At 39.2% G+C, this 22,262-nt stretch overlaps 1 protein-coding gene across 8 annotated transcripts in view; it reads right to left on the minus strand.

The window, feature by feature from the left end:
- The window catches only part of GstT3 (Glutathione S transferase T3), an 81,474-nt gene that overhangs the window by 33,905 nt on the left and 25,307 nt on the right, over positions 1–22,262 (minus strand). For all 8 annotated transcript variants that reach the window (XM_067152329.2, XM_067152326.2, XM_067152332.2 and 5 more), the window contains one exon: positions 15,094–15,181. In XM_067152329.2, coding sequence (XP_067008430.1) covers positions 15,094–15,181 — 88 coding nt within the window. The remainder of the gene's footprint in view (positions 1–15,093; positions 15,182–22,262) is intronic.

Raw genomic sequence — 22,262 nt, forward strand, 5'->3', positions numbered from 1 at the left:
CCGGCCGGGAATCGAACCTGGAGCTGCCGGGTGACAGGCGGATGCGTTGCCCCCTACACCACGGGGCCGGACTCCTTTAGCCTTGAAAAGCATCTCAACTATTTTAGACACTGAGTCCAACCAACACTTTTGCACTTTTCTTCAGTTTCTTTGTTATGGTACCATACATAAACTAGGTAACAAAAAGGTTTTTCTTTGGTTGAGCAGTCCAGTTTGACGCAAGTGCGATAATAGGTATAACTTGAAAACAATGTATTCTCACCCATGGGTAACTAATGTAGATATCGAGCTCAAATTATTATTATTATTATTATTATTATTATTATTATTATTATTATTATTACTTGTATATATGGCTGTGAAGTATTACATCATGTTAGTATTATTATTTACGTAGTCGAATGATCGTATTGTGTGTGAGGTTATGTCATGAACATATGTTGTTCATAGATATTGATATCAGTTCCGTTAATGTAAATACCTGTAAATTAATTCTTACCCATATATATATATATAAATTGTAATCTGTAATTGTGACAAACACTGTAACTTCCAGAATGGTAATAGGTCGAGAACAAGGGAGAATATTCCATACATTATATTCTCTCTAGAACTTTCACGAAAGTAGTCTTCTTGTAATGTGACTTTCTGGAAATCTGGCCAGATATATATAAAGAGACTATCTTGATGGTGAAGTCAGTTATTGAGAGTAACTAGTGAGTTATTGTTTGGAAGTTGTTGAACGAGTTTAGTTATGGTGTAGTAAGTATATATCCCAGGCTGACATGCAATATTTTGCAGTCTCCATGTTGAATTGATCAGTAGTCATCTGTTTTATTTGTGTTCCAAGGTTGTAACTTCGGTGGTGTTCAATCAATCAATCAATCAATCAATCAATCAATCAATCAATCAATCAATCAATCAATCAATCACTACCGATCTGCATTTAGGGCAGTCGGCCAGGTGGCGGATTCCCTATCTGTTGTTTTCCTAGCCTTTTCTTAAATGATTGCAAAGAAATTGGAAATTTATTGAACATCTCCCTTGGTAAGTTATTCCAATCCCTAACTCCCCTCCCTATAAACAAATATTTGCCCCAATTTGTCCTATTGAATTCCAGTTGGCAGTTGTCAACTGTTTAAAGATGGCAACTTGTTGATATTCTTGAAGTGAAGTATTATGTTGTGATATGGTGGTTAAGGGAAAGAGTGTGTTAATTTGTGTATATATGTGAATAAAATTCATTGTACCAACTGACAGCATCTTGTCTGTGTCTGTGTGGATATGTTAGGTTTTCTCAACCTGTGTTTGCATTTACCTCCAAAGTTTTCAATTGGAATCATGTTGGGGGAGTTCTCCAGCCCAGCCAATCCAATACTTGAAATTCAGATTCCTTGAGGAATATAATTACTAGGGCCCAGATTTTCATGCACTATAAAATCTCAAAATATGTATGCATTCATGCACTATCATGTAGCAAAACATGCATGATAAAGTGAAAAATATGCACTATCAAAATTCAGGTCACATGGTTACATTTTCGGTTCCTTTTGAACCATTGTACGACAACTAATTTCTCCAAATTGTCTTCACTTAAGCTCATCTGTTTATCTGCTGTCAGTACATTTTTAAACACAGAAAATAATATTTCTAAGTCATAAAATGTGACAGGTGCATATTTAAAGGAAGACATTTGGGACAAAGTGAGGTCCAATTATACATCTTTTGCATTTTCAACATACAATATATCTTTTATAAGCCTGATGAATTCAAAATCAGGACTGGACCGGATGACTTCGTTCAGTATATCTCTAGCTGCCGAAGCTATTTCTCCGTGCGATGATCGCAGACATGTTTGAATGTCTTCAATAACAGCTAAAGATTCGAAGTTAAACAAAGTAAGTTTGAGGTTACCTCTTTTGAAAAATTAATTCTACGTTTCCAAATAATACTAGTTGTTTCCTGCTGGCTCCGCCTGCAGTGTACAAAGTATGGTGTTGTTCGTTACTATCCTCATGGATGTATTTGCAAAGTTTTGAGTTAATGAAATGAAGCAAATGATCTGTTGTGGTAACAGAATGTAATATTATGTCAACAAAACACTTGAAAATACATAACACAAAATTGAATTAAACGTTCCTTGGAAGAACACTACGCGCTGAACTGTTAAAAAGTCCTTCAAAGATCTTCGTCATTGAGACAAATGTACTCATCACTTTCCTTAGAATCTACCAATTTAAGTAGTTATCACCTCAAAAGAAAGCAATTGATCGACTGAGTGCATTTAGATCAAAACGAACTGCATACTTCAATTAGAACGAAAGATATGATTGCTTCAATGAGAAAAAAATGTTGAAGAAATGAGACGTCAAATTGAATGTGCACTCATAACTTTCCTCAGAATCAACCAATTTGAATAGTTAAGAGCTGAAATGAAAGAGCTTGATCTACTGAGTGTTCTTAGGCCACAACGAAATCCGTACGTTAATTAGAACCAAAGATGTGATTGCTTCAAAGAGACAAAAATTGAAAAAATCAAATAATTTGAGGAAGGCGTAAGTTAAGTGATTTATAGTACCTTATGACAAATCTGCGCATGAATACCTTTCAGTTCAAAAAAGAATGAAGGAAATCGACCAGATAGAATGGCCGGACTGACTGACTTTAGTTATCATCAATTTTTTTAATATATAGATTATTGAGGAACATTAAAAAGTAGCATAAATTAATTAATAAAAATCTGCTTTTCTGTACCTGTGCATATAAAATTGGAAGCTATTTTTTTCCTGAAGGTTGTTCGATCTGGGATATAATGTATCGTATACACTTCTAAAAACTATTTCAATATGGGGTTTGCTAGTTTTTCAAGAGGTATATTTGTCCCCAATGGAGCATCATATAAATCCATAAAAATGGCTTTGAGCCTGGCATAGCTGGTGCTGTGGTAATGAATGTTTGGACACATTCCATTTTGGTTTCCTTTCGTTGTTTCATTTTTGCAGTGTGTGTGAAACAGAACTTATATGTTGATAATCTTGAAACTTTTTTGAACATTTAATCTGCAAACGAAACGTGTCGTTCTTTTTATATGTGCATTTTCCAGAAATAGTAAAATTTAAATAAAGTGGGTCACTGCCTAGTATAAATATTTAAAAGAAAATAAACTATTGAAATAGCATATGGCTTTTAGTACCGGGAGTGTCCGAGGACATGTTTGGCTCGCCATGTGCAGGTCTTTTGATTTGACGCCTGTAGGCGACCTGCACGTCGTGATGAGGTTGAAATGATGATGAAGACGACACAAACACCCAGCCCCCGTGCCAGCGAAATTAACCAATGATGGTTAAAATTCCCGACTCTGCTGGGAATCCAATCCAGAACCCCTGTGACCAAAGGCCAGCATGCTGACCATTTAGCCATGAAGCCGGACAATATACTATTAAAGATAAGTAAAAGAAAAGACGGGTACTTACATCCTTATTGTAACAATCACAATAAACTACATCACCATTCGCTCTTAGGAATTCCTTTCCTTCAGTCCATTTGACACGAGGTCTCTTCTTGCACTTTTAACAGGCAGCATGACAACACCACTTCACACACAGTCCAACACAAAACTGCAATCTGCAGCGTGCATGAGTGCTGCTTCCCAAACTGCCTTCTTCCTTTCAATTATTTTGACCTGATACGTGTGACGAGTGAGAGTTCCGGGTAGGGAATGCCAGGATAACAACGATAGTGGGTTCAGTACAAAATCAAGGTTTGTAAGCCACTATCTCAGTAATGCGGCGTCACAGAAATGTGATACAAGTTTTGTTTTGTTCGTCTAACATAGACGAAAAACATGAGCTGCCATTCAGTAACGCACAATTTACGGTTCAATTTATACTGGGATACCTTATTTCTAAGAATTACAGCAGTCAGCACCTGGCCTTCCTGCTTACGTCAATGTTTACTCAAGCAACAGATAAGAAAGTGCTTGGCTAATTGGATTATAGGATTTGATGTACAGTATTGTCACAGGTGAACAATATAGTGGAAGTGGAAAGTGTTTTTTTGAAGACTTTATTTGTAAAGTATGATATAATGTTTTATTTGTAATGACCTAACCTGTACTGTGTAATATTTGTAACATATGTATTTGTAAATAGTAGATTTCAATTCTGTACTTACTGGAAGTATCTAGAAAATTGTTGAACAGGGTGTGTGCCTTTTGTGGGTTATGTTTTCTAGAAGGAATTTTCTAACTATTCTGGAAATGGAAGATTTGCAAATGTGTGTATTCTAGAATGTTAGTTAAAGTTTGCGACGGGAGTAGGAATTGTGACTGGTGAACCTAGGAGGGGATGGGCGGACTCATGCATTCAGATTGGCTACTCCAAGGCCAGGGTTTTCTATATATAGTGAGCGAGGCAGCATTCGTGATAATTCAGTCTTGTCTTGGCCTGATCTGCCTTTAGTCTGTGTTGGTCTGCGTCGCGTGCGACGCCTCGCTTCCGGGATGGCGCACCTTCGGGTAAGCACTCTTGAATTCCGTTCCGGCTAAAATTTCCATAATGTTCGGTTGCAATTTCGTATAGGAGTCTGCCCTAGCCTAACCTAGATTCGCCATCATTTACGACGCTTAGCTTTTCTGCTGGGGTTCCCTGTTGTTTTCGAGGCATTCCCATTTCTTATTTCACTAAATATGTAGATTGTAATTTAATACATTTACCTTGGGGTTTGCCTCTGGTAGTTCAGTGTCACTTGATGTACACTAGAGTTTAGGAGAGTACATTCACTTCACTGTAAATTGTAATTGCTTTTATGTTGCTTTTGACCTACTAAATTGCATTGTACAACTGCTTTGGTAACTAGATGTATAGTGATTTGAAATTTTGAATTTACAGAAAAGTATTATCAAAGAACCTCTAAATTATGTAGATCACAGAGTTTATAGTTCGTATTTTGCAAGTTTGGTGGATTTTGTTTCGGAATGTACATACATACATACATTATCATTATAGACTGTTATGCCTTTCAGCGTTCAGTCTGCAAGCCTCTGAGAATTTACTAAACGTCGCCACAATCCTCGATTTCCAACTAGTGTTGTGGCCTCATTTAGTTCTATACCTCTTATCTTTAAATCGTTAGAAACAGAGTCTAACCATCGTCGCCTTGGTCTCCCTCTACTTCTCTTACCCTCCATAACAGAGTCCATTATTCTCCTAGGTAACCTATCCTCCTCCATTCGCCTCACATGACCCCACCACCGAAGCCGGTTTATGCGTACAGCTTCATCCATCGAGTTCATTCCTAAATTAGCCTTTATCTCCTCATTCCGAGTACCCTCCTGCCATTGTTCCCACCTGTTTGTACCAGCAATTATTCTTGCTACTTTCATGTCTGTTACTTCTAACTTATGAATAAGATATCCTGAGTCCACCCAGCTTTCGCTCCCATAAAGCAAAGTTGGTCTGAAAACAGACCGATGTAAAGATAGTTTCGTCTGGGAGCTGACTTCCTTCTTACAGAATACTGCTGATCGCAACTGCGAGCTCACTGCATTAGCTTTACTACACCTTGATTCAATCTCACTTACTATATTACCGTCCTGGGAAAACACACAACCTAAATACTTGAAATTATCGACCTGTTCTAGCTTTGTATCGCCAATCTGACATTCAATTCTATTGGATTTCTTACCTACTGACATCAATTTAGTCTTCGGGAGGCTAATTTTCATACCATACTCATTGCACCTATTTTCAAGTTCCAAGATGTTAGACTGCAGGCTTTCGGCGCAGTCTGCTATTAAGACCAAGTCGTCAGCATAGGCAAGGCTGCTTACTACATTTCCACCTAACTGAATCCCTCCCTGCCATTTTATACCTTTCAGCATATGATCCATGTAAACTATGAACAGCAAAGGTGAAAGATTACAGCCTTGTCTAACTCCTGTAAGTACCCTGAACCAAGAACTCATTCTACCATCAATTCTCACTAAAGCCCAATTGTCAACATAAATGCCTTTGATTGATTTTAATAATCTACCTTTAATTCCATAGTCCTCCAGTATGGCGAACATCTTTTCCCTCGGTACCCTGTCATATGCTTTCTCTAGATCTACGAAACATAAACACAACTGCCTATTCCTCTCGTAGCATTTTTCAATTACCTGGCGCATACTGAAAATCTGATCCTGACAGCCTCTCTGTGGTCTGAAACCACACTGGTTTTCATCCAACTTCCTCTCAACGACTGAACGCACCCTCCCTTCCAAGATGCCTGTGAATACTTTGCCTGGTATACTAATCAATGAGATACCTCGATAGTTGTTGCAATCCTTCCTGTTCCCTTGCTTATAGATAGGTGCAATTACTGCTTTTGTCCAATCTGAAGGTACCTTACCAACACTCCACGCTAATTTGACTAGTCTGTGAAGCCATTTCATCCCTGCCTTCCCACTATACTTCACCATTTCAGGTCTAATTTCATCTATTCCTGCTGCCTTATGACAATGGAGTTTATTTACTATCCTTTCCACTTCCTCAAGCATAATTTCACCAACATCATTTTCCTCCTCCCCATGAGCTTGACTGTTTGCAACACCACCATGATGATTCCCTTTTACATTGAGAAGATGTTCAAAATATTCCCTCCACCTCTCCAGTGATGTATTTGTAAAATTTTCACTTGTAAATAATATTTTTCAAATTGAAGGATCACGGCGAATTATTTCGGAATCTGCAACCTAAGCCATATCCATGCCCTCAGTAAGTTGTACTTCCTTCCATTTTCCTGGTTCATTGTCCAGGTTCATTGTCCACTAGTTGGCCCTACTGACATTTCGTATTATGTTGTTGTTGGCAGAGATCCGCGTAGGCCAGCTGATGTTTCTCTGAGTGTATAGTGTTTTCTGATGGTGTGTAGTTCCTCTTACTTCCCTCCTTTATTGTGTTGAGTACTTGTTTTGTGTAACCACCGTAGTAAAGGTTACAGTATGTAATAACATTGGTTGTCAGGTAGGATGCCATGAATACATTCTAATTCTATCCGTCTCTCAATAATAGACATACAACGCGGTAAAACGGTCCCAAATTCTGCAAACTAACATTCATAAAAGACACTATCATGCAACTTAACATTATATATGCGCCTAAGTCGGAAGAAAAGTCATGTTATGCAATATAAACGTCCAAATATTCACTATTAAATCCAAAATCTTCAAGATATGCATTATGCATGCATTTTCTCTTAAAAAGGCCAAAACATGCAAACATGCACGGAAAAGGAGTGGTTGTTTGGAATCGTTAAGTCATAAAACGAATATTTGCAAAATTTGAGAAGTGTAACTAGATTATTTAAAAACATGCATTTGCATGAAAATCCAGGCTCTAATAATCACCTTCCTGGAAGCATAACAGCTGACATGGTCCTGCAAAAAGTAGCCCCTCCTTCAGGATAAAATTTCTGCAGATCTAGTGATGCTTTTTTCACTTTACAAAAGAAAATATTTATAAAATCCTCCTATCAATACAAGTCAAGTCATCTGTTAGATGAAGCAAAGTCTATACATGTTTCAGCCTAATCTCAAGGCCATCTTCAATAGTAAAACAATGATTACATAATATACAAACAAATTAAAAATCATAATGATGTGAAGTGACAGTGATCATGATTAGTGAGTTAAAAACACATTGAGGTACAAAGTCCTCTCGTCTAATAGATCTTGCTGACTGTTAAATAAAAACACTATGCTGAGGAGTGTAGTGAGACCGTCAATACTACAAATAAAACGTGTATAACATCTGTAATGAGAAAAAAGGGATATATATGAGTGGATGAAGAGCAAGTTAAAAATGATGTACGAAAAGAAAACTCATATGACTTACTTGTAACTAAAAGTTGTCATCTCGAATGGAGATGACCTTGTCGGTCTCAAGTCACATTGACAACTAAGCCTGTGTGTGGCTTACTGTGTATCTGTGTCGATGTGGTTGGGAGGGGTAATGGAGGGGGAGGGGCAGGGAGGGAGGGACATTGTGATTCGCGGAAGGAGGGTGTTGATGGAAGGGCGGGTCTTCTTCTAGAATGTCGGTAGTGAAACTCTTTTTTATTAATGAACTGTTCGCAGATGAGCGGGACAAAGGTTTCCAATAAAATATTTTTCTTTTCGTTGATTTCATTTAAGTTATAGACGGGATTGTTATATTGGTCGATATCTATATATATATATATATATATTCTCTAGTATATTAAGTAAGGGACCTTTCTGTTCGTAATGCAGGATCTTTAAATCTTGATCAATTGTTGTGTATTTATGATTTTTCTCTCTACAATGTTCGCTCATGGCTGAGTAGCGATTATACTTTAGGGCATTAAGATGTTCGGAGTATCTTACATTGAAACTGCGGCCTGTTTGCCCAATATACGTTGAAAGACATGATTGGCATTTTAATTTGTATATTCCAAAGTTAGAAAATTTTTTGCTGTTGACAGTATGAGAATTAAAAAACATTTTTGTATTGGTGTGAACGGTCTTGAAAGCTACTTTTAAGTTGTGTTTTTTAAAGATGTTTGAAATAGGATATTTATTATTATTATTATTATTAAAGGTAAATGTGGTGAACTTCTCTTTATGGGAAGATTGTTTTTCTAAGGTGGTCTTAGGCTTATTTCTAAATTTATTGAGAATTTTATTCACGAAAGCTTTACTGAAACCATTACCTTCGGCTATTGCATAAATGGTGTTGATTTCCTTTCTAAAATTCTTACGGGATAAAGGAACATTAAGAGCTCTGAAAATCATACTATTGTAAGCTGTCTTCTTCTGTGTCCCTGGGTGTAGAGAAGTTTGGTGGATTGTGTTTATTGTGTGAGTGGGCTTCCTGTAAATATTAAAAGAAATGGTTTTATTCTGATTGCGAGTAATAGTTAAATCGAGATAATTAAGGGAATTGCTGTTCTCGGATTCTATCGTAAACTTTATGTGTAGATCCAGGTTATTAAGTAATTCAAGAACGGTGTTGCTGTCAATAATGTGAGAATCCAGGATAATAAAAGTATCATCCACATACCGAGTCCAATGTTTGATCCCATTAATTTTACCTATAATGTGAGTGTATTCGAGGAAATCTACGTAAACATCAGCGAGGATTCCCGAGGCCGGTGACCCCATAGGAAGCCCCTTCTGTTGGTATATGATGTTATTAAAAGTAAAGAAACCATTATTTAATGTAAACTTGAGGATCTGAATAAACTCTTCTATCTCCCCTATAGTCAATTTACTGAATTTGGAAAGGTTGTTTTTTACTATTTTGATGGTTTTATTGACGGGTACATTCGCGTACATATTTACTATGTCAAAGGAGTGAAGGGTGTAATGTTTCGGTAACATGAGATTTTTTATTCTATTGCAGAATTCCAGGGAATTTTTAACTGACGTGTTAGCTTGAAAGGAATAATGTGTTTTAAGAAAATTGTGAATAAATTGGGATATTTTGTACGTCGGATTACTTCTGAAGTTAATAACGGGCCTTATGGGGACATCCGCCTTGTGAATCTTCAGTAACGCTTTCGCCGTAGGTAACTTGGGATTCATGATGATCAATTTTGATTTTCCTACGTCATTAAACAAAAATAAAAAGTTCTTAATTAAAGCTTTCAGCTCTCTTTGTATTCTATTAGTAGGATCTTTTTTTACTGTGTTAAAGTTATTGTTAGTAAAGAAGAATTGTGCTTTATTTATGTAGTCACTTTTCTCCATAACTACAGTAGCATTACCTTTATCTGCTTTAGTTACTATTAAATCGTTATCTTTAATTTCCTTTTTGAGATTGCATATGTTGGTGACTTGTTCTTTATTGGGTTTGCCAGAACCGGTATGTTTCTGATCGAAAGTAACTTTCGATTAACTTCATATCTAACCTCATTTTGAACGTCTGTAGGTAACCTATTAACCGCTAATTCAGATTCAGCCAATGTAATGATTAAATCGTCTTGGTTGAAGGACGTGTCCCAGTTATGTTTTGGTCCCTTATTTAATATCTTGAGGTCCTTAGGATCAAGGTCAACTTGACTGAGGTTCACTACCGGCGGGGGAAAAACGTTCGATTCCGCGTGATTCTGCGTGTTTGGGGTATTGTGGGAAGCTTTTATTAAGTTATTCCACTTCTTGTCAAGAGTGCTTTGTTTTTTCAATAAAACCTTATCGAGTCTATTGGTGACGTGAGCCTGAAAAGAAGTCCATTCGAGAGGACATAATAAGGTCGAAACTTCTAAATGAGTGTCATAAAGATTATTGTTAAGAAGAGCTTTTTTTCTTTTGAAGGAATTTAATTTCCTCTCTTATCCAAATTTTATCCGTTTTTTCGTTGAGTCGCGCGGGTTTTAGCCGTGTCTCTATGAGTTTTCTTAGTAAATTTTAAGAAATTAGGTGTGATGCTTTCCTCTGCAGTATTTGTATATATTTCTGTATCAGCTGTGCAATAGGAGAGGGTAATGTAAAGTATGACATAGTTATGTCACTTTCTATGAATGGAGGATAGTAAAAACTGTTCTTCAAACATCCATAAAATGCTCACATCTGCTAAGGGAATTATACATATGAGAAGATGAGGAACCCACCTGGCAGACAATTTTCTGAAATGGAGTTCATCTCGGATGCTGGTTTGAACACTTCCGTAACTTATTCCTACGGCTAAAAAATTTGCGAAATGTTTATTCGCCAATCTTCACCAATAATGTCATGAATGGCAACAATATTGTCTGCAGTGATGATTGTCTGCAGTCTCCTTTCATGAGGTTCATTTTCCACAGCTTCTTTTCCTGCCACAAATTTTTTAGCCCACTCATACACTCGAGTCTGCGAAATTGTTTCTTACCAAAACTGTGCACGGAGCCATCTCAAAATGTCGGAAGGTGTGGTGCCCTCTTTTGCGAGAAATTTGATAATGATGCGTTACGCAACAGATGTGTGCACCTCTTGCTCACTCGTGGTGTACTGAAGCAGCCCAGCTCTCCAGCGTCATTCGCGCGCGCAAATCCCTTCTCCAGACCCCCCCCACCAACATTCTGGGAAAGCCCTGCTTCAGAATTATTACTAACAGCAGCAGTACATTCAAATTCCCGTTCATATTTCATCCACCTTCATATTTAGGTGTCAATGACAGATTTCAACATTCATACACACTAGTTTGTCAAACTTGTTCACAGTATCACCCATTTACAATCACTGACAAGGATATGTAATGTAAACAATATTGTACGTACATAAATATGCTTGCTTGTAAGTGACTGATAGAAACTGAGGATGTTCTTGTAGAAGGAAACATGCCATAACTGTTATTAATGTGTTCTATTATAGGCATGTTAAAGTGTTATATTTTGTGATTCGACAGACTAAAAACATAAAAGTTATAATAAGCAAATTGACACTGAAAAAGAATGGCTTCCTTTTTGATAAAACAAAAAATATCAGTATCTGGTGTTCATCTTGCTGGGTAGCAGTCATCTTGGCAAGCCAAGGCCTTTATGGGCTGTTGCACTACATTACCTTAACTACAATACTTTCTGGAATTTTGACAGGACACCTTACACTCCGATACCAGAAAGTCATGCTTTGATCGAATATACTGTATTATATACTGTGTTAACACTCACCAAAAACAGCATGATGTGTAATAATTATTAGTAGCTGCTGTCATAATTCATAGAACTATTACAATGAACTTGCCACTTTTACCTTGCATTAATACTTTCATGGTTCATGTTTGTGGGTTACTGTAGTCACGTCCTAGTTCATGAACCATGGGCAATGGCTGAGTGGCCTAGTAAGTGGTCCTGAGAGTCGGGATACCAGTTGCTATGGAATGGGAGTGGGCATCTTGGACATATTCTGAGTCATGGCCCTCCTTGTGCTCAGGCGGCTAGGACTATACAATTCACCGGTGGTCCATAACCCATTAGAGGAGAGATCCTCACTTGGACTATGTGCAAGTAGGGCAGCATCCTGCTTCATGAATTTACAGAGCTCAGAACACTTTAAGCAAGCCTCGGACCTATGGGAGTAATGGAGTCCCACTCCCATTTGACAGGCGAGGGACTCCTTGGAAACAACTTAGCGAACAAAATGGAATTCGATGGGGAGCTATCAATATTAATGGGGCTTATGGAAGAAAGAAGGTAGAACTGGCTGAGTCAGCAAAGAGGATGCATCTGGATGTGCTAGAAGTAAGTGATATTCGGGTAAGGGGAGATAATGAGGAAGAGATAGGAGATTATAAGGTGTACTTGACGGGTGTTAGAAAGGGAAGGGCAGAGTATGGGGTAGGGCTCTTTATCAGGAATACCATTGCACGCAACATAGTTTCTGTTAGGCACGTAAATGAGCGAATGATGTGGGTAGATTTGTCAGTGGGAGGAATTAAGACAAGAATTATGTCCGTGTATTCACCATGTGAGGGTGCAGATGAGGATGAAGTTGACAAGTTTTATGAAGCGTTGAGTGACATCGTGGTCAGGGTCAACAGCAAGGATAGAACAGTGCTAATGGGCGATTTCAATGCGAGAGTTCGGAATAGAACTGAAGGATACGAAAAGGTGATTGGTAAATGTGGGGAAGATATGGAAGCTAATGGGAATAGGAAGCGTTTGCTGGACTTCTGTGCTAGTATGGGTTTAGCTGTTACGAATATATTCATCAAGCATAAGGCTATTCACTGCCACACATGGGAGGCTAGGGGTTCCAGATCCATAATAGACTATATCTTAACAGACTTTGAATTCAGGAAATCTGTTAGGAATGTAAGAGTTTTTCGGGGATTTTTCGATGATACAGACCACTATCTGATCTGTAGTGAACTAAGTATCTCTAGGCCTAGGGTAGAGAAAGTGAAATCTGTCTGCAAACGAATAAGGGTAGAAAATCTCCAGGACGACGAAATTAGACAGAAGTACATGGATATGATTAGTGAGAAGGTTCGAACAGTAGACAGTAAGCAGGTTCAGGATACAGAAAGTGAATGGGTGGCATACAGGGATGCTGTAGTAGAAACAGCAAGGGAATGCCTAGGAACAACTGTGTGTAAAGATGGGAAAAGGCGAACATTTTGGTGGAGAGCAGCCTGTAGACGTAAAAAGGCTTATCAGAAATGGCTCCAAACAAGGGCCAAGGCAGACAGGGATTGGTACGTAGATGAAAGAAACAGAGCGAAACAAATAGTTGTTGAGTCCAAAAAGAAGTTGTGGGAAGATTTTGGTAATAACCTGGAAAGGCTAGGTCAAGCAGCAGGGAAACCTTTCTGGACAGTAATAAAAAATCTTAGGAAGGGAGGGAAAAAGGAAATGAAAAGTGTTTTGAGTAATTCAGGTGAACTCATAATAGACCCCAGGGAATCACTGGAGAGGTGGAGGGAATATTTTGAACATGTAAAAGGAAATCATCATGGTGATGTTGCAAACAGCCAAGCTCATGGGGAGGAGGAAAATGATGTTGGTGAAACTATGCTTGAGGAAGTGGAAAGGATAGTAAATAAACTCCATTGTCATAAGGCAGCAGGAATAGATGAAATTAGACCTGAAATGGTGAAGTATAGTAGGAAGGCAGGGATGAAATGGCTTCATAGAGTAGTAAAATTAGCGTGGAGTGTTGGTAAGGTACCTTCAGATTGGACAAAAGCAGTAATTGCACCTATCTACAAGCAAGGAAACAGGAAGGATTGCAACAACTATAGAGGTATCTCATTGATTAGTATACCAGACAAAGTATTCACTGGCATCTTGGAAGGGAGGGTGCGATCAGTCGCTGAGAGGAAGTTGGATGAAAACCTGTGTGGTTTCAGACCACAGAGAGGCTGTCAGGATCAGATTTTCAGTATGCGCCAGATAACTGAAAAATGCTACGAGAGGAATAGGCAGTTGTGTTTATGTTTCGTAGATCTAGAGAAAGCATATGACAGGGTACCCAGAGAAAAGATATTCGCCATACTGGGGGACTATGGAATTAAAGGTAGATTATTAAAATCAATCAAAGGCATTTATGTTGACAACTGGGCTTCAGTGAGAATTGATGGTAGAATGAGTTATTGGTTCAGGGTACTTACAGGAGTTAGACAAGGCTGTAATCTTTCACCTTTGCTGTTCATAGTTTACATGGATCATCTGCTGAAAGGTATAAAATGGCAGGGAGGGATTCAGTTAGGTGGAAATGTAGTAAGCAGTTTGGCCTATGCTGACGACTTGGTCTTAATGGCAGACTGTGCCGAAAGCCTGCAGTCTAATATCTTGGAACTTGAAAATAGGTGCAATGAGTATGGTATGAAAATTAGCCTCTCGAAGACTAAATTGATGTCAGTAGGTAAGAAATTCAACAGAATTGAATGTCTGATTGGTGATACAAAGCTAGAACAGGTCGATAATTTCAAGTATTTAGGTTGTGTGTTCTCCCAGGATGGTAATATAGTAAGCGAGATTGAATCAAGGTGTAGTAAAGCTAATGCAGTGAGCTCGCAGTTGCGATCAGCAGTATTCTCTAAGAAGGAAGTCAGCTCCCAGACGAAACTATCTTTACATCGGTCTGTTTTCAGACCAACTTTGCTTTACGGGAGCGAAAGCTGGGTGGACTCAGGATATCTTATTCATAAGTTAGAAGTAACAGACATGAAAGTAGCAAGAATGATTGCTGGTACAGACAGGTGGGAACAATGGCAGGAGGGTACTCAGAATGAGGAGATAAAGGCTAATTTAGGAATGAACTCGATGGATGAAGCTGTACGCATAAACCGGCTTCGGTGGTGGGGTCATGTGAGACGAATGGAGGAGGATAGGTTACCTAGGAGAATAATGGACTCTGTTATGGAGGGTAAGAGAAGTAGAGGGAGACCAAGACGACGATGGTTAGACTCGGTTTCTAACGATTTAAAGGTAAGAGGTATAGAACTAAATGAGGCCACAACACTAGTTGCAAATCGAGGATTGTGGCGACGTTTAGTAAATTCTCAGAGGCTTGCAGACTGAACGCTGAAAGGCATAACAGTCTATAATGATAATGTATGTATGTATGTATGTATGTATGTATGTATGTAATACTTTCCTAACCATCTTATCACATACCTTTCCATCAAAGGGAAATCTCCATCCACAATGACAGGCACTCGTTGAAAAGGATTTATTTTAGAAAATTCTTCAGAGAAATGTTCCCCTAAAAACAGATACAAAACAAAATATGTAACCATACTGATCACTACAGACACTGAGCACTTGACACAATGTAAACCATATTGCACATACATACTGTACATATTTGTAAGTGTCTGACACAGTTTGAGGATGTTCTTGTAGAAGGAAACATGTCATACTGTTATTAATGTGATGATGTCACATGAGTGAGAGAATAAACAGGAATACCATACTATTACTGCTACTACTATATTGTGTCAGAGAAAACAAATCTGTCCAACCATCCATTACTGGCAAAAAAATTAACACTGGGTCCCATGGCAAAATAAATGTCTCCCAAAGAGGGTGCACGAGATTTTCTGCAATAATTTTATAACTATAAAAACTAACAAAAATATTCTTTAACAATTTGCTTTACATCGCACCGACACAGATAAGTCTTATGGAGACAAGGGATAGGAAAGGGCTAGGAGTGGGAGAGAAGCAACTGTGGCCTTCCTTAAGGTTAAGCCCTTACATTTGCCTGTTGTGAAAATGGGAAATCACAGTTCACAGCTGCCGACAGTGGGGTACAAACCTGAAGAAAATATAACCAAGTTGAAAAGAGGAAGGTCAAAAAAAGTCTACCCAAATAACTTTCAAGGTTAGAGGGTGAAATAGCACGGGGTGCACACAACTGCCATTTTATGGTGAAATTGGAGCTCGGTGCATGTAGTAAAATTAGTATAACTCCGGACCGTGATGTGATAGCATGTACCAAGAGGTGTCATTTGTTTCATCTGCATGTGACCTATCGATATCTGTAATAATTTGGTGAGAAAGGTTGAATGTTATGTTCGCAGGATGAAAAGTCACTTTAGGCAGTAAAGCGGAGAGGAGTGGGTCCCAGCAAGCTCCTGCACATACGCACCATGGTATGGCAAATGCTGGGGCTGTGGCCTAACTAAGGCCACAGACACTTCCTTTCCCATTCCTAGGCCTTTCCTGTCCCATTGTCGTCATAAGACATATCTGTGTCGGTGCGACGTAAAACAAATAGTAAAAATAAAAAATAAAGGTAATTGTAAAGGCAATGAAGGGAAATAGTGGTGAATGAAATTTTATTGCATGAATTGTGAAATGCTGTGTGAAGCTGCACAGAAATGCTTTGATATCCCTGTAACAAACTCGACTGCCAGGACAGCTAAACACTGCAGAGTTACAGTAAAAAAAAATCCAGTGCATTACGAAAGAATGTGATACCTTTGCAGAAGGTAGCTTATTAGGGATGGTAAAAGGGAAATAAGGAAGGAGGAGGAGGAGATACCAGCTATTAGACAACATTTGAAAAGGAAACAAAGGATATGAAGAAGTAAAGAAAGGTCTCAAGGCAGACAGATATGGAGGTCACAGCCATGATTGGACCAGCTGAAAGGCAGAACAATCTATGATGATGAAGATATTTGCTTTACATCCCACTAATGGCTTTTACGGCTTTTGGAGACGCCAAGATGCTGGAATTCAGTCCTGCAGGAGTCCTTTTATGTGCCAATAAATCTACCAACACAGGGCTGACGTATTTGAGCACCTTCAAATACCACCGGACTGAGCCAGGATCGAACCTGCCAAGTTAGAGTCAGAAAGCCAGCCACTCAGCCCGGCATGATGATAATGTATGAATTTGGTAGTGATACTAAGGCCATCAACCTCATCAAGCAAACACTAGCTGACATTCGCTCCAGAGTGAAATTTATGGGTGAGATTTCAGAACGTTTCTATATCAAGACTGGCATGCGACAAGCAGATGAACTATCACATTCCACGAACCTACTACGCTGGCGTAGCAGGGGGAGAGGTGATACTCCCACGTGGCGTGTCCCACGTGGCGGATAGGGTGGTCCTAACCAGCTTGCCGGCGGACTTGAGGGAAATAAAATACCTCTCGCGGACCAAACACACAACCCCTTGTGGGTGGGGGACGCAGACGAAGAAGACACCCACGGTATCCCCTGCCTGTCGTAGAGGCGACCAAGGGATGATTGGATTCGAACCATGGAACTCCTTGTAATTAGTACCACCACGCGGGGAACACCATGGGTCGCTATTACTTCCGCGTAGTACCACTATGTTAGGTACCAAATAGGTTTCTGATTAGTAGCAATCAGGAGCACCGTGTGGTCAGGCTTTTACGGTACCTGTGATTAGTAGCACTATATGAGCGACACCAGGGTTCTGGGTTGCCTATGGGAGTACCCACTATATAAGGAACACCGCGGGTTAGTACGAGTCCCTGTGGTTAGTACACTTATGTGATGAAAACCATAGGTTTGCTCTGCCTGTAAATGGCGCCGCTATGTGTGAAACACCATAGGTCTATATTACATGTGCGAATTTCATTACTTGTGAGTAGTACCTTAATGTGTGGAATACTGCGAGGCTACGATACTTTTGATTAGTACCACACCATGTCAAATACCATGGCTCTACTTTACAAGCGATAAGTACCATTATGAGAGGCCGATGACCTACATTTTGGACCCCTTTAGCTTGCAAGCATCATCGATTCAGTATTGAGCTATAGAAGCAGTCCCTTGGTCAGTATTACTATTGTTTTCCGTCAGTTTCTGAGACTGAGGTATTGCGAGTAGTCTCCACTGATTGTTTTAACTTCATATCCATCCGTTCATTTTTCGTCCTCATGCTTTGAATTCTGGTCAGTGGAGGATTTTGGATTTTTATTTTGTCATTGCATTTCGTCTCATCAGGGGCCGATGACCTAGATGTTAGGCCCCTTAAAACAACAAGCATCATCATCATCATCATCATCATCAACTATCACATTATTTAACTTGGTATCAGAGAAAGCTGCAAGAGAATGGTGCAAGGAGCTGACCATGACAGATCACAATATAAAGCTAAGAAAAGGCAAGAGGAAAGAAGTCAAATCTAATTTCTGACATTTAGGCTGCATACAGGACCACCACTGAAAGCCATAATAAGAGAAACATCAGTAAAAATGCCAAAATTCATCACTGTAGGCACCATGTGATCTATGCCAGCGCTGAGCCCGGAATTAACCGCAGGAGAGGAATCTGTGAGACTTTGCTGGAAGTCATAGTGATCTTACTGTTACGTAGAATGGATGGTAAACAAAGAGGAAAAAAGAATAATAATTGTTGTGTTGTGGATTGTTCTAAACATGTATAAAATTCCAAAAATAATGTATTTTATGCATTTCCAAAATGAAGCACAGATACGTACACAGGGTGAAGTGTAATTCACGCACTCGGGCATCGCAGCGCGACTCCTCACATGCCAGCAATAAAAAAATGTCTCTCACAAAATTTCGTCTTGCGAGTATATCCGGCAGAAAACGGACGTTAAAGAGTAGCAATCTGGCAACACTGTAACCATATGTAGGGTAACTACCGCTGTGTGCACGTTCACGTCGTGCTGTACAGTTGGTGCAGTGAGTTGAGTTTTTGGTTGGCATGCAGGAGGTCAATGGTTCGATCCTGGGTTGAGGCGCATTTTTATTTACTAATTTCCATCTGACATTACCTACTGTAATACAGTAAGACACCGTTTCTGGGGTCACGTGTATCCTACATTTACAACATCATAATAATAATAATAATAATAATAATAATAATAATAATAATAATAATGCATTGAGATACGTACTAAACAGCATGCGGTTACCAGACACAATGTTGAAAGGCAGAATTATTGGGACCATGGTGATAACACATACAAATTGTAACCGAGTTTGGACATTATTCGCAGAGCATGTTGCTAGGCCTACTGGTAACGTCAGGCCCTAACGAAATGTAATGGACCTGAACGAGGCAAGAATAATAGTTGGTACTAATCTATGGGACCATTGGAGGAGGGTACAAAGAAAACAGGTTTCACATCTAGTAGATGAAGTGGTGCGAATAAATTCACGCCCACGACGTGGAAAGGGCGCCTTTCAAAGCTGACCAATGAAAACGATTGTTCGTCCATTTCTAGGATCGTAGTATGTAAGTGCAAATGGTTTCTAGAGGAAATGCTGCAGTCGCTGTTGACGATTAAGGTGCCAGATACCATACCACCTGGACTACATTTACGAAATAAAAAACATACGCCTCAACCCAGGATCGACCACTCGACCTCCTGCGTGCTAACCCAAAACTTTATCCATTGCACCAACTGTACAGTACGACTAACTTCTGCTGACAGAGGTAGTTACCCTACATGTGGTTACAGTGTTGCCAGATTGCTACTCTTCAACGTCGTTTTTCTGCCGGATATACTCGCAAGATGCAATTTTGTATGAGACATTTTTTTATTGCTGGCATGTGAGGAGTCGCGCTGCGACGCCCGAGTACGCGAATTACGCTTCACCCTGTAGAAGAAAACTTTGGATACAGGTCGTAAACTACTCGTAGTGTAAATTTGTACAAATATACCAGTTAATGTATCAGGTGTTTAAAATTCTTGAAACTGTTTGCCTTAATAATCATGGTCATAAGGTGGGCTATGAAACTTGTTATTCGATTTGATTAATTATTTCTATCTTGATGGATCACTATGGGAGCCTCCAAGAAACTCCAGAATATACAGCGCTCACTTCAATGGAAACAGAAAATTTGGTTACCCTCTAAGGACTGCCTATGTGTCTACTATTTTCCCAGAGAGGCACAGAAAAATTAGTTTTTCACCCCAACAGTCGTCAGATGAATTCCAGAGAGTTGCTTGCAGACATTCTCAAACATCATCTTCAAACCACTCATGACTCTCTGCTTGTCACAATAACTGCAGCTTCTATCATAATTTTTAATTAATGACCACAATTCTGTCATAACAAAGTAAAGATTCCTTTTAGTCCAATGAAAACATGTTCAGTACTTGTACTTGCACAGTGCCTATACTGCATTACAATTATCAAACATACAGTACTGTACACTGCAAACGCTAATACTAGACAAGAAAGGCCTACTCGAGACATTACACCTTAGATAATGCTGATTCATAAGGAAGATATTAGGACCCAGGAAGAGCCACGATGGTGAGAGGAAGATCATGAGCAACATGAAAATATATCAATACAGTGAACCCCTCACTGACGTCATAAGAAAAGAGCATCAGGAGTTCTATGGACATGTAAAGCACCTGGACTGAACCAGACAGACCAACAATATATTGCTGTACCACCAGAAACTCCATCCAAACTACGGATACATCAGATAACACTTATAGGATCAGAGAAGACTTAAAACAATCTGGTAAAACACAGGACACTATACACAACTCAACTACATATAAAAACAATATCCAGAAATGGGTGATCACTAGAGTAAACATTCAAGAAAGGGAGAAGAGGAAGATCTCTGCCAAATAAAGACAGCATATAAGCCAATGTATGAAACCGTAGTGGTAAAAATGAAGGGAAGGGAAATCTGGTCCTAAATAGGCTGAGTACTTAATAGAAGAAGATTACTGTATTTTATCGAGTCAGATTTTGCATAATGTTATGTTTAAAAATCTTCATGTAAAGAGTAGTGAAAAATAATTACCATGTATTTATTAGTTAAAAGTTTTCCCTACCCTTTAATATGTATTTACATTTGGATGAGGCAATGCCTACCTTTGAACTTGGGTACCAAATTGTTCATGCCCTAAGATTGAGGGAATGAAGGCTGTTGAGATTGAACTCAATGGATGAAGCTGTGCACATAAACCAACATCGATGGTAGGCCTATGTGAGGCAAATGTAGGAGGATAGTTTACCTAGGAGAATGATAGACTTTGCCGTCATCATATTCAGACAACATACCACACTATCAACCACCACAGAAACACGTAATAGTGATTACGTTCCTCCATATAGGGTTGGCGTCAGGAAGGGCATCCGGCCGGAAAACAGGGCCAAATCCACATGTGCGACACAGTTTGCACCCGCGAGCCCACAGGTGTGGGAAAAAGCGGTAGCAAAAGAAGAAGAAATGATAGACTTTTTTCACAGAAGTTGAGAAAATGAGTTGAGGTGCTAAAAAGGCCACAGAGCTGGTTGCAATAGAGGTTTGTGTTGGCACACAGTAGTTAATTCAGAGGTTTGCAAACTGAACACTGAAAGGCATAAGCTTATAATGAATATGTATGCATACATTTTAATTTCACACCTTTACTTTCTGTCATTCAACTTTGTAAAGTCTTGTATAGTCTGATCCAAAACCACTGGAAAAAGATAAAGTGCCATACAAGAAGACTAATTTCCAAAGTTATTGGTAGTAAATGAAACTAAAATGTACAGATTCATAGAGCCCTGCAACCCAGAGGGATAACTAAGCAAAGCTCGCAGAAAGAAGAAGTGAAGGGAACTGCCTACCTGCCTTACATCCACAAGACTACAGACCGAATTGCCAAGGTTAAACGCAAACACAATATTAAAACAATGTTTGGCACTGTCACCAAAACTGTCCACAGTGTAGGTAAAAGCATGGACAAATTGTCCCCACTATTACTCCCAGGGGTGTACAAAATTCCCTGTACCTGCGGCAAGGTATACATTGGCCAAACATGTCGGTCCACTGGGACTTGCATCAAGGAACACCAAAGAAATATCCGTCTCAACCAGCCAGACAAATCAGCAATAGCTGAGCACATCCTGGGTCACGATGTCTTGTTCCAAGATGTTCGAGCTGTTACCCACATTAGACACTACAGGTCCAGGATTATACAGGAAGCTGTGGAAATACATAGAAATCCTAAAAATTTTAACAGGGATACTGACTACGAATTAAGTAATACGTGGTTGCCAGCAATTTAAGGATTTACGTAGGTAGTTCTCTTCCCTGTTCTTCCACTATTTCATTTCGGTGTTTTCCAAATTTGTACTTCCTCGTCACCAATTTTTCATTTCAGGCTTGTGTTAGTCATAGTCATACTGTCATATGTGTACACCAACTATACCCCCTCTTCCAGACCGATTCTCATGGTGCCATCAGCTTCCACTTTGAATGTTAGCACTGTATTGCGTACAGGTAACGAATGAACGTACCACTTACACTTCTATTACTAACGTCTAAATTCAGACTTTCATTATTGAAGTCTTCTGCATGAACAGTTGAGATTTTCTC

This window comes from Anabrus simplex, chromosome 8 (assembly GCF_040414725.1).
Source record: "Anabrus simplex isolate iqAnaSimp1 chromosome 8, ASM4041472v1, whole genome shotgun sequence".
In the NCBI taxonomy this organism is placed as follows: Eukaryota; Metazoa; Arthropoda; class Insecta; order Orthoptera; family Tettigoniidae; genus Anabrus; species Anabrus simplex.